This window comes from Phaethon lepturus, unplaced genomic scaffold, assembly GCF_000687285.1.
Source record: "Phaethon lepturus isolate BGI_N335 unplaced genomic scaffold, ASM68728v1 scaffold53871, whole genome shotgun sequence".
Lineage (NCBI taxonomy): Eukaryota > Metazoa > Chordata > Aves > Phaethontiformes > Phaethontidae > Phaethon > Phaethon lepturus.
In genome coordinates this window covers 36,137-52,220 of record NW_010520941.1, presented here as the reverse complement: position 1 = coordinate 52,220, position 16,084 = coordinate 36,137, and the positions used below count along the sequence as shown (strand labels likewise).

General features: G+C 38.1%; 1 protein-coding gene across 1 annotated transcript in view; it reads right to left on the bottom strand.

Annotated features, from left to right (window-relative positions):
• Positions 1-16,084, bottom strand: part of TRIP12 (thyroid hormone receptor interactor 12) — a 51,989-nt gene that overhangs the window by 25,661 nt on the left and 10,244 nt on the right. Inside the window, 12 exon segments of the mRNA XM_010297541.1 lie at positions 209-374; positions 495-563; positions 2,219-2,380; positions 2,515-2,607; positions 3,033-3,128; positions 3,215-3,250; positions 3,587-3,735; positions 4,730-4,825; positions 6,147-6,230; positions 6,988-7,124; positions 8,358-8,463; positions 15,688-16,084. The exon segment at positions 15,688-16,084 is cut by the window's right edge and continues 30 nt beyond it. Of these exon segments, the coding sequence (XP_010295843.1) occupies positions 209-374; positions 495-563; positions 2,219-2,380; positions 2,515-2,607; positions 3,033-3,128; positions 3,215-3,250; positions 3,587-3,735; positions 4,730-4,825; positions 6,147-6,230; positions 6,988-7,124; positions 8,358-8,463; positions 15,688-16,084 (1,591 nt within the window).

Here is a 16,084-nt window from a genome sequence, read left to right as displayed (position 1 = left end):
GCGGCGAAGGCAGGAGGGGGGGGGGTCGGGGGGGGGGAACTCCAACTTTCAACAAGATTAACTAAACTTTATATCCCAGAGGAAGCATAGTAAGAGAGAGAAAAATAAGAGAACACAGTATTTGTATAATTAAGTGCACAGAGTTCCATACTGACTGAAGGCATTAACTTAAATAGGTCCCCAAGAACATGAGAGTGCAAGAACTTACTTTGCTTCATAAGTTGGACTGCAAGTGTAGGACAATTGGAGCACATTAAGGAAAACATGCGCACCACCATGATGAACATTCCTGAACTCAGGATAGGAGGTGTCACTACCAAGAGTTGCTGGATATTTGTTAACAAGTCCTTGGAAGCAACCTGCTGGAGCAAGTTCTTCAGGAGGGAACAGCAAAATTAAAAACATTAGTCTGACCTGGACAGGTAAGGCTTTAGCAGAAACTGAGGGAGGGAAGAAGGAAACAAAAATCCATGCCCAAAATAACATACCCTTACCTCCTCATGCTGGAAGTTGTCTACTAGCCGTGCAAAACAAAGACAAGTGCTTTCAACAGATTTTTTGTCCTATTATAAAAAAAGTTAAGTATTTGTTTGAATTAAAATATTTCAGCTTGCATTAGATTATCCTGTCATTTTGATGCATTCATAAAATTCTCCAAATAGGCCAGTCAAATCACATTTTACAGATTATTAACAGCTCTGAATTTTAAATGCATTGATACAGTCTGAACTGACCGCCCAATATACAAGATCTTCCCATATTCCCTGGGAATACCTCACACCTGCAACACTAATACCTTTAGGGACCTTTTAGAGATTAATAAATGGGTCTATAATATCCTTTTTGGAATTCTACAAGGAAACAAAAAGGGAGAGAGCTACAAAGCCAAAGCAAGTAGCCATGATGGCTATTGTTCTACAGACTACAGGAAGCCTGATTCTTCTATCATGCAGTACTGCGAAGACAGCAAATCCAAAGACACCGAGATAGTAAAGATTGCTCTAAAAATAGGTCTAGTTAAAAGTTTATTGAAACACTCAAAAAAGTCCATGTGAACATAATAAAACACTTTTACTATAAGGGGATTGACCACTGGAAGAGGTAGCCCAGAGAGGCTAAGTCTCCCTCCTTGGAGTATTTTTTAAAAAAATTAAAAAAAAAAAGGGGGATTTTTAAAATCAGCTGGACATGATCCTGGGCAATCTGCTCTAACTGACCTTGCTTAAACAGGGGTTTAGGACTACGTAACTGACAGGTCCCTTCCAACCTCAACTATTCTGTTAAGAGCTAATTCAAGACTTTTTGCCAGAAAAATTCCACTTCAAAACTTCTTGAAATCTTACTTTTGTGGGCTGTAGCTTCTCTTCAGAGAGCAGGAGTCAGTACTTGTCCCTACTACTGCTGAGAACAGTGCTTCCTGTTTCCAAAGCACCATCTAAAGCTGACATTTGACTTCTGTGAAGCTGCCTCAAAGATTCAAGTAGTCTTTCAGCAAGAAGATGTTGGCAAAATTAAGAATAGTACAAGAATACACAAAAACATTACCTGGAAGCTTCCATTTATTTGCATTTGTTAAGGAACAAAGTTATTTCTCCTTTTCCACCTTTAACAGGGATCTGCCAATCAAGTAGTACGTCCAAATATCTTTTGGTGCAACAGTCATTGTAAGTGCTCATTTATAAGCATAGCAGCATTGCAGTAGGCAGATCTTAGGAGCCCCAAGACTTAGGATTCATCACTTCAAACTATTGTGCAAGAGCAGGAACTTACTTTTTTTTTTGAAAGCCATAAGCCCTCCCAAGAAGTCAAATCAGAAAAAAAACCACCACAAAAATTGAAACTGAAGCTTTTCTGAGTTTGAAGTGGGACGGAACCTTGCAACTCATTTGTTAAGAAAAAAAGAGCAGTTATGCTACTGGATTTTCTCTTACTGATGGGCAACAATTAAGGACGACAAACCCACTATTATTCATACTCTAGAGTTGAAGTACCTTATTCATCTCATTTCACAAATTTAATACGGGTGTCAGCACATTTACAAAAAACAAAAAGTCCACATGCATATTAGAATATCACAACTTGACAGTATAGAAACTTTAAGGCAATTATCACATTGCGAAGGCAAATAATAACCTAGTTCTTTACTATGTATCTGGCGTCTTTTTATTTATACTACTTTCAGGTCAAAATTAAATTTTTCTATTTTATAATAGCTTACCTGATGGGTTAACCTTTGTGTAAGCAGTGGCAATGAGTCTGCCACGAAGTGAAACTCATCAGGTGTTATACTCTGGCAGCAGTTGGCAGCAATAGCTAGTGCATTCCTCTGTGCATTTATACTGAAGAATTCCAGATACAGCAGACAGTCTGCCAACCCACCCTATAATAAAATAAACAAACATTTTCACTCTCAGTACTGCTAAGTCACAGAAACTTGTTTTCTTACTTCATCTTCATAGAAGATCACCAAGGTGTAGAACCGGTAAAGGTAAAAGTGCTTTCTTTTTTACTTACTGCCTGCAGAATGGCTTTACTATGTCTGCGTGATAACATCTCCAGGGCTGTAAGCGCCTGCTCTGCCACATCAATGCACTGAATAACTTGTAGCTACAAGAAAACAAGAAAATTTGTAGATTCATTTCTAAACCAGTTTGTAAAAACAATCTTCCTTAACACTTGGACAGTTAGCCTGTACCAAGACACATATACTAATTCAGCTGCAATGCTAGCTGTAATCAAGCTAGCCAATTTAAGGCTTGATCAGATGTATAGCTACTCCAAGAGTTACCAGTTTGTATAATTACACAGTATCTTTGCAACACCAATCAGACAAAAAGTTCTCAGTGAATCAGATAGTGCTTTTCAGTAAGGGTGTGAACAAAGAGTAAACCTGTTTTTACAAGCTTCTCATACATTATGTATTATCTTGTAAGCTACGAAAAGAAGCCATTGTCTTAATGGTATATCCTAAATTTAAAACAAAAGATAAAATCCCCTCAGATTAGTTTAAAACAGTTTTGGTTTCATTTTACCTTTTCCAAGAAGACAGGAATTGCATCTACCACAACAGCAGACGATCTGGGAAGTGCTTCCATCATATACGTTAAGGCCCGACATGCATGGTTCATCTATTAAATATATAGATATTTGTTTTTAAGTTCAGATGATACATTTTTCTATTTGAAAAATGTCTTAAACATTACAAATCACTTACAATGTCAAAGTTGTGCTCCATCTGCAGCAGTGTTATCTGTTTTTTTAAAAAAAAGTATTGTTAGTTTCATAACATAATAGATATCAACACTATAAATAGAGGGCACAAATCAGTATCATAGCTTTTGACTCGGGACTTTGAGTTTTGGCAAAAGGTTCAAAAGAGCCACTACCTATGCCCAAGCTATTAAAGAATTAATAGGACTATCAAAATTTAGCAAAACATGCCCTCAAAACCAAATAATGAGCTATATATGTACACATACATATATATAATTAAGAATACACAATACAAACTAAGAATATTTTATTTAAGCAAGATATTGCATGAAATATTTTATCCTCCAATAGAAATATGAGATTTAATCTTTACCAAAGCTGGTACAACACTCTTGACTGGAAATCCTCCTAATGTTTCTTCATTTCCCATGACCAACAGCTGGCACATCTCAATCACTGCCTGTAGTTGCTGACTTTCATCAGTGGCTTGGAGACCTTGTAAAAGCTGTTGGGCTTTAGAACCTAGATATCCAGAAAAAAGGTTAGGAAATAAGATATTAGAAGACAAGTGTTCAAGGGAACTGTTATGCTACACTTCTGCCAGAGTGGAAGACCAGAGATAGTTTGTTTTCCTCTGTATTTGGAGTTTCGCTTCCTTTCCCTGTCATAAAAAGGGAGGGATAGGAAAGGGCGGCAAAAATCTCACTCTTGGCTGCCCTTCCAGTGCAGACTGCTCAGCACAGGGAGTCCACCACACTGCTCACCATAGCCATCTTGCCAACCTACAGCGGGTGCCAGAGCCCACACCACTCCACCTTTATAAAGGAAAGGACTTTTCAACACACTCCCTGGATAATACAGCACAGAGTATCCATGAGGCCCCGTCCTCTTCTTACCAGGCAGTGTAACAGGCTGCCTTTGGCTCTCCTGAGAAGCCAAACAGACTTAGACTAGAAAGTACGCATCTTATCCAGCTGCATAATGCAGACATGGTGGAACAAGACTAAGGACATCTGTTCTCAGTGACACACTGCCTGAAGGAAATCATTTCTGTCTGAAGCCCAAGACACTTTTGGAACTATAAACAACATACCTTAGAACTGACATCTACTAATAGTTTTAAAGCTAGCTTAAGCACTTGTTTAAAGATAAGCAAAAAACCCAAGGGGAGGGTGGAGAGGTCTTTTGTTAAGCAGCCCATCATGCAAACGAAAAAAATAAGGAAGGGGTGAAAAGGCAAGAACCCTCCCTTCCCCACCTAGAAGGGAACATTAAGATGCCCCAAAAAAGAAAAGAAAAGAAATATGGCTAAAGCAAATTTCTCTTCCTTACAGGAAGGCAAGCAAATTAATATTCTTGACCAGTGGTCTAGCACTATCATGACATACAAATCTCCAACATGTAAAATAATATGTTAAACTATGAAGCTAATACAAATATTAGAATTCACTAGTGGCTGAATTCTACTAGTCTGGAAGTGGAAAGAATTAAGTCAAATTAGACAAACTTTGCTTACTAGCTCCACTTCCAATTGTCCTGTGGAAGAGCTGCGACATCCGAGGACCAAGAGGGCCAAACAGGTGAGGAGGAAGACCCCTAGCCTCTAATAGAGCTAAAAGCAAACAGAGGATAACAGCCATTGTCAAAGCTTCTACACATATTTTTAAAAGTTTAAATTCCATGATGCTATAATTTAAGACTATTAGAATTTTGATACTTTAAGAAAGAAGAGTTAGGATTAGATGACTGCAGCTACCTGGATTTCCAAAAAAACACCAAAAAGATGACCTTTAGGGAATAATTCATTTTTGTATGCATCAGAGCATTAATGCCCTTTAATAAGTCACCCACTGATTTTCCAGAGTTATATTTCACAGAAGTAAGTCTAGATCTAGAATAGCAGATATACAAGACTCATTTCATCTCTGAACTCAAAACTACATAAAATAGGTTAAGCTTATCTTCACATTTTCAGGAACTGAGTGGCACTATTAAATCTGAAAAAATGACACTGAAAAAAGGTTCGGCTTGCTTCATTGATGAGCACGAGAGGGAAGAATTCTGCTAGATATTAGGGGTTTTTTTGATTCTGAACACTTTTCAGTAGTCTTACTTAAGCTAGACTAAGTGGGTGATTCTGATTTTTATTGTAGCAAGCATCACTACTGCTTACCAATACAATAATGATTAATAGTAAAACCAATTCAGCTCAGTATTCCTAATGCATACCTATGCTTACTGAGGACTATAAGCAAGTGAACTGCTAGTGACACAGCACTTACATTAAATATCCAGAAACCTGTCATTTGCAAGGGATATCATCTCAGAACTCCTTGCAATATAGTGGCAAAATCATTAAAACAGTTGCAGGACATGCAAACTGACTTTCTACCTGTCTGTACTCTCAGGTTTTGAGACCTGAATCCTTCAGCCCAAGCACAAAAGCAAGCATTTTAAGAACATTTAGATTGTTTGGGCAAAGCTTACAGCAACATGGGTATCAATAACAAGCGAAAAAAAAAAAGTTATCCAGAAGCAGGCAGATTACCAGCAGGCCTAACCTGGCCTGTCAACTGAAAATTGTTGCAAAAACTTGTTTTCATATTTGAGCTTACACACTTAATAAGACTGAGTTCTCAATTCTGCCCCCCGACTTCCTCCTGAAAAATCATCAATAGTAGTGTATTATACACCATGTAAATAAGCAAGGACACCATACCACACCACACCCTTCAGATATTATTCTATTTCTTGCATCTTTAGTGAATTAAAGCTTTTAACTCCGTATTTCCCAACTACAGTGAACAAAGCAACACATTCAGAGAAACAAAATACAGCCCTCCCACTACATGTAATACAGAACTTGGGTAGGTATGGCTATTTACAGGCTGCAAATGAAAAAATAAATGGTAAATTAATAACAACTTTTATACCTTGTAGTCTTCCCATCTCAGAATCATCTGACTCACTTTCTCCAGAGGTTGTCATACCTACAGCCCCAGCAACAGAACTAGAAGCTAAAGAAATAAAAGAGATTAATGCAAGTTAAAGTGCCTTTAAAGCTACGAAATTCACATCAATCCCACCATTAAGAAAAGTGCCCACCATCAGAAGAGTGCTCTGCATTTAATATTGCCACCACCATACTTCTGTACAATCGCCATTTTAAATACACCAGTCTACAGGTGTAATACTTTCCAAAAGCTGAAGAGAGAGGCTCTATCAACACAAGATAATAAAAAGATAAATAAAAATACAGCTAGATCAGCAAATGACCTTTCAGACAGATTTACCTGTATCCTTAGTAAATTTATGCTTTTCTTAATTGAGTGTTATGCTGCACTTAGTTTCCATTAATTTTGACTTTTTGTACTGACGTAGCTAGCTTTAAGCAGAAAACTTTTGAGATTTTCTACAATCCAGCATAATTGCTGGAAAGCTCCTTTGAACTCACTACTGATTAGAACCAGATGATAAAATTAAGTACTAAATAGGAATGTGCAAGTAAGAGTAACTTGACTTTAACTAAAAAGTCTACTTTATTTGACATAGTTTGGAGACTACAAAAAAGCATAACTGAAACATGTACCAGATATCCAAGAGACGAGATTAAAAAATAAAAGGTCCCTCAAAACCTTCCAGAATTATTTGCCAACTGTTCCAAGTTAAAAATAATTCAATGGATTAAGTCCTGGGGTGAAATTATTATTTAAGTGCAAAGAAGTTTATACCAGCAACTATAATAAAAATGCTTCAGTTGGAATTTCTTCTTACCTGCAGCTCCCTGGGGAGCCTCATCTGTACGTGCAGCTGAAGAGTTAACTCCATCCTGGTTGTTGTCAGGATCAGCCATCTTCTCCTGTCGGCGAGCTTCAGCTGCTCCTCTTTTGCCCAGGCCAGAGCCTCGCCGACTAAAGATTTAAGAAACAAAGTTTCAGACCTTATGAGCTAAGACAAGATATTTATTAAAGTGCGACTACTCAAAAGCACCTAACATTTATGTAGATCACTACCACAAAGTTGCACAAACTAACAGATTTGTGTAAGAATCAGTCTTCAAAAAATTATCCAACTCTTCTTTACCCTGCTTACCCCACTCCATGGCAGTGATTTGTTTATACTAATGCATTACAGCTAGGTCCTTACATTATACCCTTCAAGACAAGGCTAATCTACTAAAATATAATAGTCAAAATGAGCAAGAGTAAAGTGTTTGTTACAAATCACGTACATATTTGAGTAGTTCAATGACAGAGTAACTATCTTTAAAAAAGTTCTGAACTATTGAAAGCACAAAGAGAACTCTGATGCTCAACTTGGTTTTCAGTGCCAGAACAAGTCTGAAGGTACAAGCCTTTTTAAATTTGCTTTTTTAAACACTACTGTCATCACCGCCACAAGTATATATGCCTACCAAGTAAACAGCCAAATAAGTAAACAGCCAAATTCAAACACACACTTAACAGAACTGGACTTCAGAAGCTTTTTTTTTTTTATGGTATGGAAGAGGGAAAAGAAGTTGTGCTGGAACTACTAAGTGTAGTAAGAAAAAAAAATAAAGCTTGTTAAGGCTTCATTAAGTCTAGCTTCAGAACATATGCAACTACAAAAATTTTTTGCATCAAAGGACACACTTCTTGTGTCCCCCCCATTTAATCTACCAGCTGTCTAAAATTATTAATTTAGGACTAATTTTCCCTTGCATCAGAAGGTGTATTAAGTACTTCAATATTTGTAGTATTATTCAGATACAGTTGCTGACAAGCTGAGTCAGCTCAGACTCCTGTGTGGTACTGAGAAGTCTTATTTTTCAAAATAGTCATCTATGTTATAATTCATGATGGACAGTAGTTTAGCACTCTCCCCCTTAGGGAGATGGTGTTTAGAAAGATACTAAGGAAAGGATTACTTAAATCTGCAATACTGGCTTTGGATGTTTCTTTCCCTCCACCCCCACAGCTGAGGGACTTAAGGCCTGATGATGACAAATTCTGTACACTATCCATGACACTGGTGTGTACAAAGTAACCCAGCAGGCCCAAAAAGCTACAGCTACTTCTACAACAGCAAAGTATGAAAATGCATGAAAATGACATTAATATTAACCCATTGCAGTAATCATGTTTCATTATCTTAAGTTTTACCTGGTGCTAGCACAGGAGCCCGTGGTCTTTTGCCGTGTGCTCCGCCGCAAACTGGGGAGCTCAGCAGGTGGTGATTCACTGCGCTTCTTTGTAGATTTTCTTAGACCTAAGTAATTTGTAAAGAATTGAGAGTAAGTCAGTCTTTAAATACACAGCATTTCTACAAAGAAATTAAACTTCTGTGTAGAGGAAACTTCTATGTAGAAGAACAGCTTTTACACAAGAATCACAATAAGCCCACATCGGCTTTTAGTCACCTTACACTGAACTGCTATACCAGTAAAATAAAGGTTCAGAAATTTACTTTTACTCATTATTTTAAGTAATACTAAGCTCCAAGTTGTTACCCAGACACCGTTTCCTAACCTACACGCTACAGTTACAGAAGACCTTGTAAGACTCTCTCATGCTGAGCAAATATCACATTATAGGATACAAGTTTATTATTTCCACATGCTGATGTTCAAAACACTTAAAACAAAATAAGATGCTTTAGATAAAGAGAGAAAGAGAAATTACATTGGCGGGGCAGAGGGGAGCAGTGGTGGTTGCATCTGTTTTCCCCCACCTCTACATAAATCAATGCAGTATAAACTTAAGTCTACTAAAAGTTACAATTCAGCTACTGAAGAAGTCAGTTTCATTCACATTAGTATGGCATAAGAATAACTGCTTTAAATCAAAACCATACCCCCTTCCAGAAGTCAAGCACTGCCAGTGTTGAGATGTCATATGTATTTGTGTTCCTATTTTAACTACATCCATTCAACCCCTATCACAAGGTCTTGCTTGAAGCAAATAACCAAGCATATCGTCACAGCTTTGGAAAAGGAGTTCTCACATTTTTAATTTATAAATACTTCCACCATTGAAGACTGACCCAACTGATATGAAAACATTGGTTATGAAGCCATTGTTCTGGTGACACATCCCACCACAGAACCAGGCAAGTCTTAAACATACAAAAAACCCATGCAACACAACATTCTCAGATGATGAGCAAGCTTACTATCAGGCTGAAATACCCCATAAGAGCTTCCAAAACAGAAGGCTGATAATTAAATTGTCAAAAATTAAACATCCTTATCAGGCCTAGCTTTACATTTCAGTGCCCCCCACCTCTACAATAAATAAATGAGAACCCTACAATATACAATTTAGACATACTATTACTAGAACAGATGTAAATAGTTTTGAAAAGATGAGAAAGTTGGATCACTGCTCCCTCTTCTGGCAAGAAAGCAGAAATAAAACATTTAAGTGTGCAATGTTTTTTAGCACAGTACCTATCAAACTGGCTCCTGTCTATTTCCTTAATCCTAAAAAATTCCAGGAATGATGAGTTGAGGTACTGAGAGATGAAATGATAACTATGCAGCTGCTGACTGGATATCTAACAGAAAAGGGAAAGTGATCCAAAAAACTATTATTAACCTGATCAGTAATCTGTCCTTTCAAACACTATACTGTATTTGACCCAGGAACACAATGCTGTGTGCAGTTAAGTTCCATGCAAATGAAGGTTAACCTGATATTTGTGTATTTACCATACACGTGGTTTATTGACTCAAGAAATTTGGCAGCCTTAAGAAAACAAAGGTCTGTATTTAACAGCCACCAAACACTGAAGCAGGACAGCCACTTGAATTTTCAGATGGTCTGTACATATAGAACAAAGTATGTAACTTTTTCAAATATTCAAAAAAGCAGTGGCATTTTTACTACATGAGCTTTCAAATCAAAAAATTAAGTTGAAGTTGCTACAACAGAAATACATGTTGACACCAACACTACTTAATTACAGCAAGACACTTATGGGGGAAGGAAGAAGAGTGTTACAAAAGTAGAGATATAAGACAAAACCAGTTTGAAACAGTTATAGCTGGATCCCATGCCACAAGCTATCTAAGCTTCTCAAGTACCAGAAGTGCACATATAGAACAAAGTTCTCCTCATAGCTGGTTATATTTTACAATAGAAAATGTATGCTTTAACTGGCACTAGGTATAGCACTGTATTACTCTTACAGTTAAAATGTGTTTACCGCTCTGCGTTCATATTACATATATGGAAGAGTAGGCTACTCAGTACCTAAAACAGTATAGTGACATTCTAAGTAAGATATTCTTCTAAGCGCAAAGCAAAAGTACAAGTTAATCACCCTGTTACATAGAGCTCACTGAAAGAATTAAAATGTATTTATGTATTTTTCATGTCAGCACCCTACTTACTACTTCAAACCTATGGGTACTCATTTCCAGGCAGTCAGAACTAAATATTAAGTAACTTCGTATCAGTTTAGTAACAGGCTACCAATGACATACCACACATCCACTGTAAGTGAAGTAAGATTGACTTAACTTGTATCAGAAGAGGATTTCTGCTAAGGGCAAAGGTTTCCTACAACAGCAGAGATAGCTTAACAGTTTACTGTTGTTTAACAGTATGGTACACTCACTGATGTCTTACTGTCCCCAAACCAATCCCAACATGCACCAAGTGCACACCTGATACACTTTCTTGTTTCATTAGTATTCTGCCAGTTTGGTGAGCTGAGCTTGCTTACAACAGGTCACATGAGCACAGACACCATGAAGCAGCAGGCCAATGAAGCTGTGAAATGGGTTGCCCTTTTCCATAGGAGGCACTAAATTAGCTAAGCCACATGGTTAAACTGAATTACCTCAGTAAAAGGAGTTTAGAAAATGTAAAGAGCTACTGAGTTACTGCTTGGTGGAGGAGATACAGAATACATCACAGCCTGAGCACCCAGAAGAGTTGGGCTCCTTCTCTTCTGCTGCTCAGGAAGAACGTTCTAATTGTCGGATCTTTCTGCATGTTTCTCTTTTCTCACATCTTTATTTCTCTGCCTCTGATGTATCTACCAGGGCACGTATGAGCTTCCACCTCCCTCTATACAAAGGCTAAAAAGGAAGCAACAAAAAGAAAACCCACCACACTTAGGAGAGCTTGTCCCCTTCCTGCTGCTTTATGTCACTCTCTGCCCTTAAAGTTTGCTGTTTAAGAAGGCTTCTTAAGTCAATCTTACCACCTGCATCTTTTGCAAATCCTTTGAGTCTTCCCAATACCATAAGCTCAGTACTGAACCTTCTTCTTTTCACTTGCATTGCCATCAAAATTTGATCTCCCCATTAATACACTACCAGCATAGCCTCCCAACTGAGAGTTAGTCCTCTATCTATAGGAATTGCAGGAAGGCCAACATTCCCAAGCCTTCACTGGTAAATGGGGCACAAGCAGCATTCAGAGAGATGGGATTAGAGATGCCCTGTGACTGCCTGAGGAAGGCAAGTACCAGTCATACTGCCATAGACACAAGCAAGGCCTTTCAGGGGAATTGGTTTGATGTTCCTTTCCAGAAGTTGTTTATTCAGCACTAATTCTGTAATATGCAGAGCTATCATCAAGACATCTGTTTCAAAGAGCTAGTAGAAGTTATGAACAGAGATGGACTTTCAATAAACCAAAAGAAAATTAGGTTTACACAGTTAATATTCAGCAACTGCAAAACTTCAGATATAAACTTCAGAATTAAAGCAGAGGCACAAGTTTCCTTATGGCAAACAGATATATTGTTTATGCCCTGACATCATCCTATTTGCATGCCAAACACTCATGTTAATGACTCTGAAGGAAAACGGACCCAAACAGGCTAAACTTGAAACAGCACAGCCTAACAGAAATCAAACACACACACAAAAAAAAAAAATCTTAAGAACATCTTCACATTTAAGTGTGTTTACTGGTCAGCGCTTTTAAGGCATTTTTTTGTTGCATGAAAGAAACAAGTTCTGAATGCAGCTGTACTACACTCAGACTTAAAATGTGAATGCAGTACCCAAGTCAAAACAAAGTTAGTCAAATTTTCACAGTGCATAACCTGGAAAGCCCTTTATTTGCAGTTCAGAAAGATAGTCAGTAGCGATTTACTTGTTAGGACTTGAAGTTTAGACTTCAGATTGGCTCCTGTGTTGGGCTCCTCTCTTCCTCACGCAATAAAGATAGGGTGAAAATAGCTGTGGCAGGGGAAGCCAAAATGACCTCCTGTCATTCTAATACTCCACCATTCTCCTCCCTAAGTACCATTTCGGACATCCCCAGATCTTGATTATAAGCCCACGAAGCCCACCACTGCAATTAAACCAAGTATCTCCAAACTACTCATCTGTATTTCCCAAGTCCACAACTGTAAGGCTCTAATGACACTCAGACAGCACTGCCACCCACAATCCCAAATAAACTAATCCAGAGCTATTTTCAGATTCTTTTCTCCCTCACCTCCACCAAATCCCTTGAAGCCATTCATGCCATTCACACTCCATGCTCACCTTCACGTGGCTTTTCAGTGTACCCAATAACCTCTCCAGCCCCTCAAATCTTAGAAGTATTAGGTAGAGGCTTCTTAGCTACCCTAACGTATCCTGCCCTCAGCACTGCCCCAGCCATCATTGCCAGCTTCTTCCTACTTAAGGGCCACAAGACACTACACAAAGGGCAGCAGAAATTTCCCTAATAATGGACACACAATTAAGGTTGTTTTTATAATGTTACATAATCAGTGAGATTCGCGACATTTAAAAAGCCCCTACAAAATATAAGCCTTGAAAAGGCATATGAAAACAGTTGAAATCAAAAGAGCAAAACAAGAAACTTGCCTTTTTTCCTCCCCTGCATCAAGACATACTTAACTACAAAAAGAGAGGTAAAAAACCTTTAGTCCAGCCTATTTTCAGTATTCCAACAAATTCTATAGCTGTTATGCAGCAATGTCACTGCTCAGCTACACAGCAGTCTGTGTAACCAGACTCTGAAAGTCACCTATTCATTATCCAGTAAGGACTGGACAAGAAAGCTCAGGGTATTCTCCTCCAATATGTCAAAAGTTTCTGCAAAGATGGCAACCATGTCTCTCCTCATTCTTTTCTTCAGTAGAATAAGCCAGATCAGCTCTTCTAGTTTTTCCTTCAAAGATTACAACTACTACTAATTCTTCTTGTACTTCCTGAACTGCAACATCCTGAAGTTAACAACATCGCATTTATAGACATGACTGACCGTACATTAGCCAGAATAATCTCTCCTTTCCTCCTGCTTTTCTTCCTAGAACCACTCCCCCCATAATTTTTCCTGAAGTTGTTGCAGGTCCTTACAGAGTTTTGTTAGCATGTTGGGTTTTTTTTCTTTATCTCCCACTCGTTCTGTAAGCCCTATTTCAAACTTCTTTAATCATCTGTTTCATATTATACCCCTATACAAACCTACTGATTTTAGCTTTCACATTCTACATGGGATTACTGTAACTTCTAAGGACATGTTTCCAGGCAGAGGGGTGTAAACCTCAATAACTTAATCTAGATCACTGTTTGCCTTACTGCTTTAGAAAGCTTTAGGGGTGTTAATATTTGTGTGTGAGAAATCACCTACTTCTGCTCCTTTATCCTCTAAGGGTACTAGCTTGGTACAGAAAATAATTTTGAACTTATCCATTCTTCCTTAAAAACCTACCCTAGAGGTTTATTTTCTTAGTATTTTCTTGAAACTGCTCAGCATTATCCAAAATGTGTATTTTTTTAAATATGTCAAATTTGTCCCAATATTTTTGAGTTAGTAAAGCTGTATGACAGACAAGTTTTCTTTTTTTTTTTTTAAAAGGGGATAAGCTAACAATAGTTACTATTGATTCCAAAATCACTTCAATCTGGCATTGAAGAGCTTTGTGCCCCTTACCAGTGACTTTTTATACATACTTACACATACCTACAGTCCATACCAACTTGGTTTTGCAACATATGCTTGAATGTCTTAGGAAAACTTAGGTTTACCTATCTGCACAAGATGACTTTCAGGTCATGGAAGAGCTAAAGCTAGTCAAGCTGGCTTTCTCAGAACATTCTTTGTGGAAACTGTTTAGGCCCATTTTCAATGCTGTTTTTCAAGCTACTGAACACACCCCCCCTTACATTGTGCTATCCTACCCTTCCCCTTCTCACTCCTTGCTGAAGTTCTGTAACTTGTCACATAAATTACTCTCTGCCTTCACCTTCTCATTGTTCGCTTGTTAGAGGTAAATTCTTTCTCCTCCCCGATGCTTTTCTTCATTGCTAAAAAGTTGCCTGTAACAATGACACACTTAGCTAAGAACTTGTTGGTCAGTCCCGTTCTTGCCCAATTCCTACCCACTCCCCCTCATTCCATCCTGTGGAAATTCACAGCTTTTACTCTGGAATTCATCACCCAATCTTGAACCACTGAGCAGGTAGATAAATATTTGTTATAAAGAAAGTAACTCCTCTCCCCTTCCCTAATGCCATTCTTCCTCAATTAGGTTAGGTCATTCTGGAATCAATACTCCAGTCATGCACGTTATCCAGAACAAGCCTGTTAGGTCAATTAAACATATTCTGATGATACAGGAAGACATTGAGTTGCTCTCATTTATTTCACATATTTCTTGCATTAGTATTAGCTACAGACATGCCCCAGCTGGGACAGGCTACTTGTGGTCATGTCTAGGCAAAGGCACAACAGTAAGCACACTTAGGAATCCAACTTCTTAAATCAAGTTTTAAAGAATACATGCTATAAATAAATACATTACACAAAGGCAACATAATGCATTTTTTAAAAAAAATGTTCACAGCAACAGAGCTACAAGCATATCTGCACACTAGCAAGCAGGTGCTCTGCTTGGAGACAGCCTATAGTTCTTAATGACAATGTCCAAAAACAGGATCTGCTATTCAAATTCAGCACCAAAGAGAGGACATATTTTGTAGGAACAATTTAAAAGATAAAGTGACTAACATCCCAGGTGCTAGGTACACTATGTTTAGAAGATTACTGTTCTTAAAGTAACGTCAGAGATCCTCACAGTAAGGAAAGATTACGGAAGTGGGCTTGAAACAAGAAACTGCATATTATCTACTTGTTCTCAAACATTTATCATTCCCACTTCAGGATAGAAAGCTTAAAGAAAGTGAGGAAAAAAATCTGACAGGAGGCATATAATCAAGAGGGTTTTATAACCTATATGTCCCCATCACAACATCCAACTACTTTGCATATATTTTATTTTTAAAATTGATTTGCAAAACAGAGAAGCAACTTAAACTTATAGAACACTGACCGTACTTATCTACTTTAGCTGTAAATAGTTTCAGTCACAGCTTTACTTAAAGCTCAGGAGAACACACTAAAAGTTAATTTCTCTACGAGAATCCCAAGAAGCCTGAAAACAATAGAAGTATTTGTTCAGAAGATTTCATTTTAAAACATACATGCTTAATTCTTCCACAAAAGAACAACTTACTTGCTAGCTTAGCCTGTAGTCCTGAAGGTCCAGGTTTTGATGTCTCCGACTTGGAAGAGCCTGGTAGAGACAGTTTTGTTTTAGGGAGACTGACTTTTGGGCTGAATCGAGCAGCCCAGTCAAACTTTGAAGAGCCACCTGTTTTACTTGGTTCTTTGTCCCTGCTACTCCTCCTTGGACTGGGGCTGGATGCAGAACGGGAACGTCTAGCCTTATTCTGGTCCTTTCCCTGTTTCACTCTGGCACCCTGAGGAACAGTAGAAGAAGCAGAGGCAACAGCAGAAGAGGAGGAGGATGTGGAAGCTGAAGAAGAAGAATCAGTGATGGTGCTACACCCAGCTTTGGCTGAGGTCACTGATTTTGAAGCCAGCTTGGAGAGTTTTGCTGACTTCTCTTC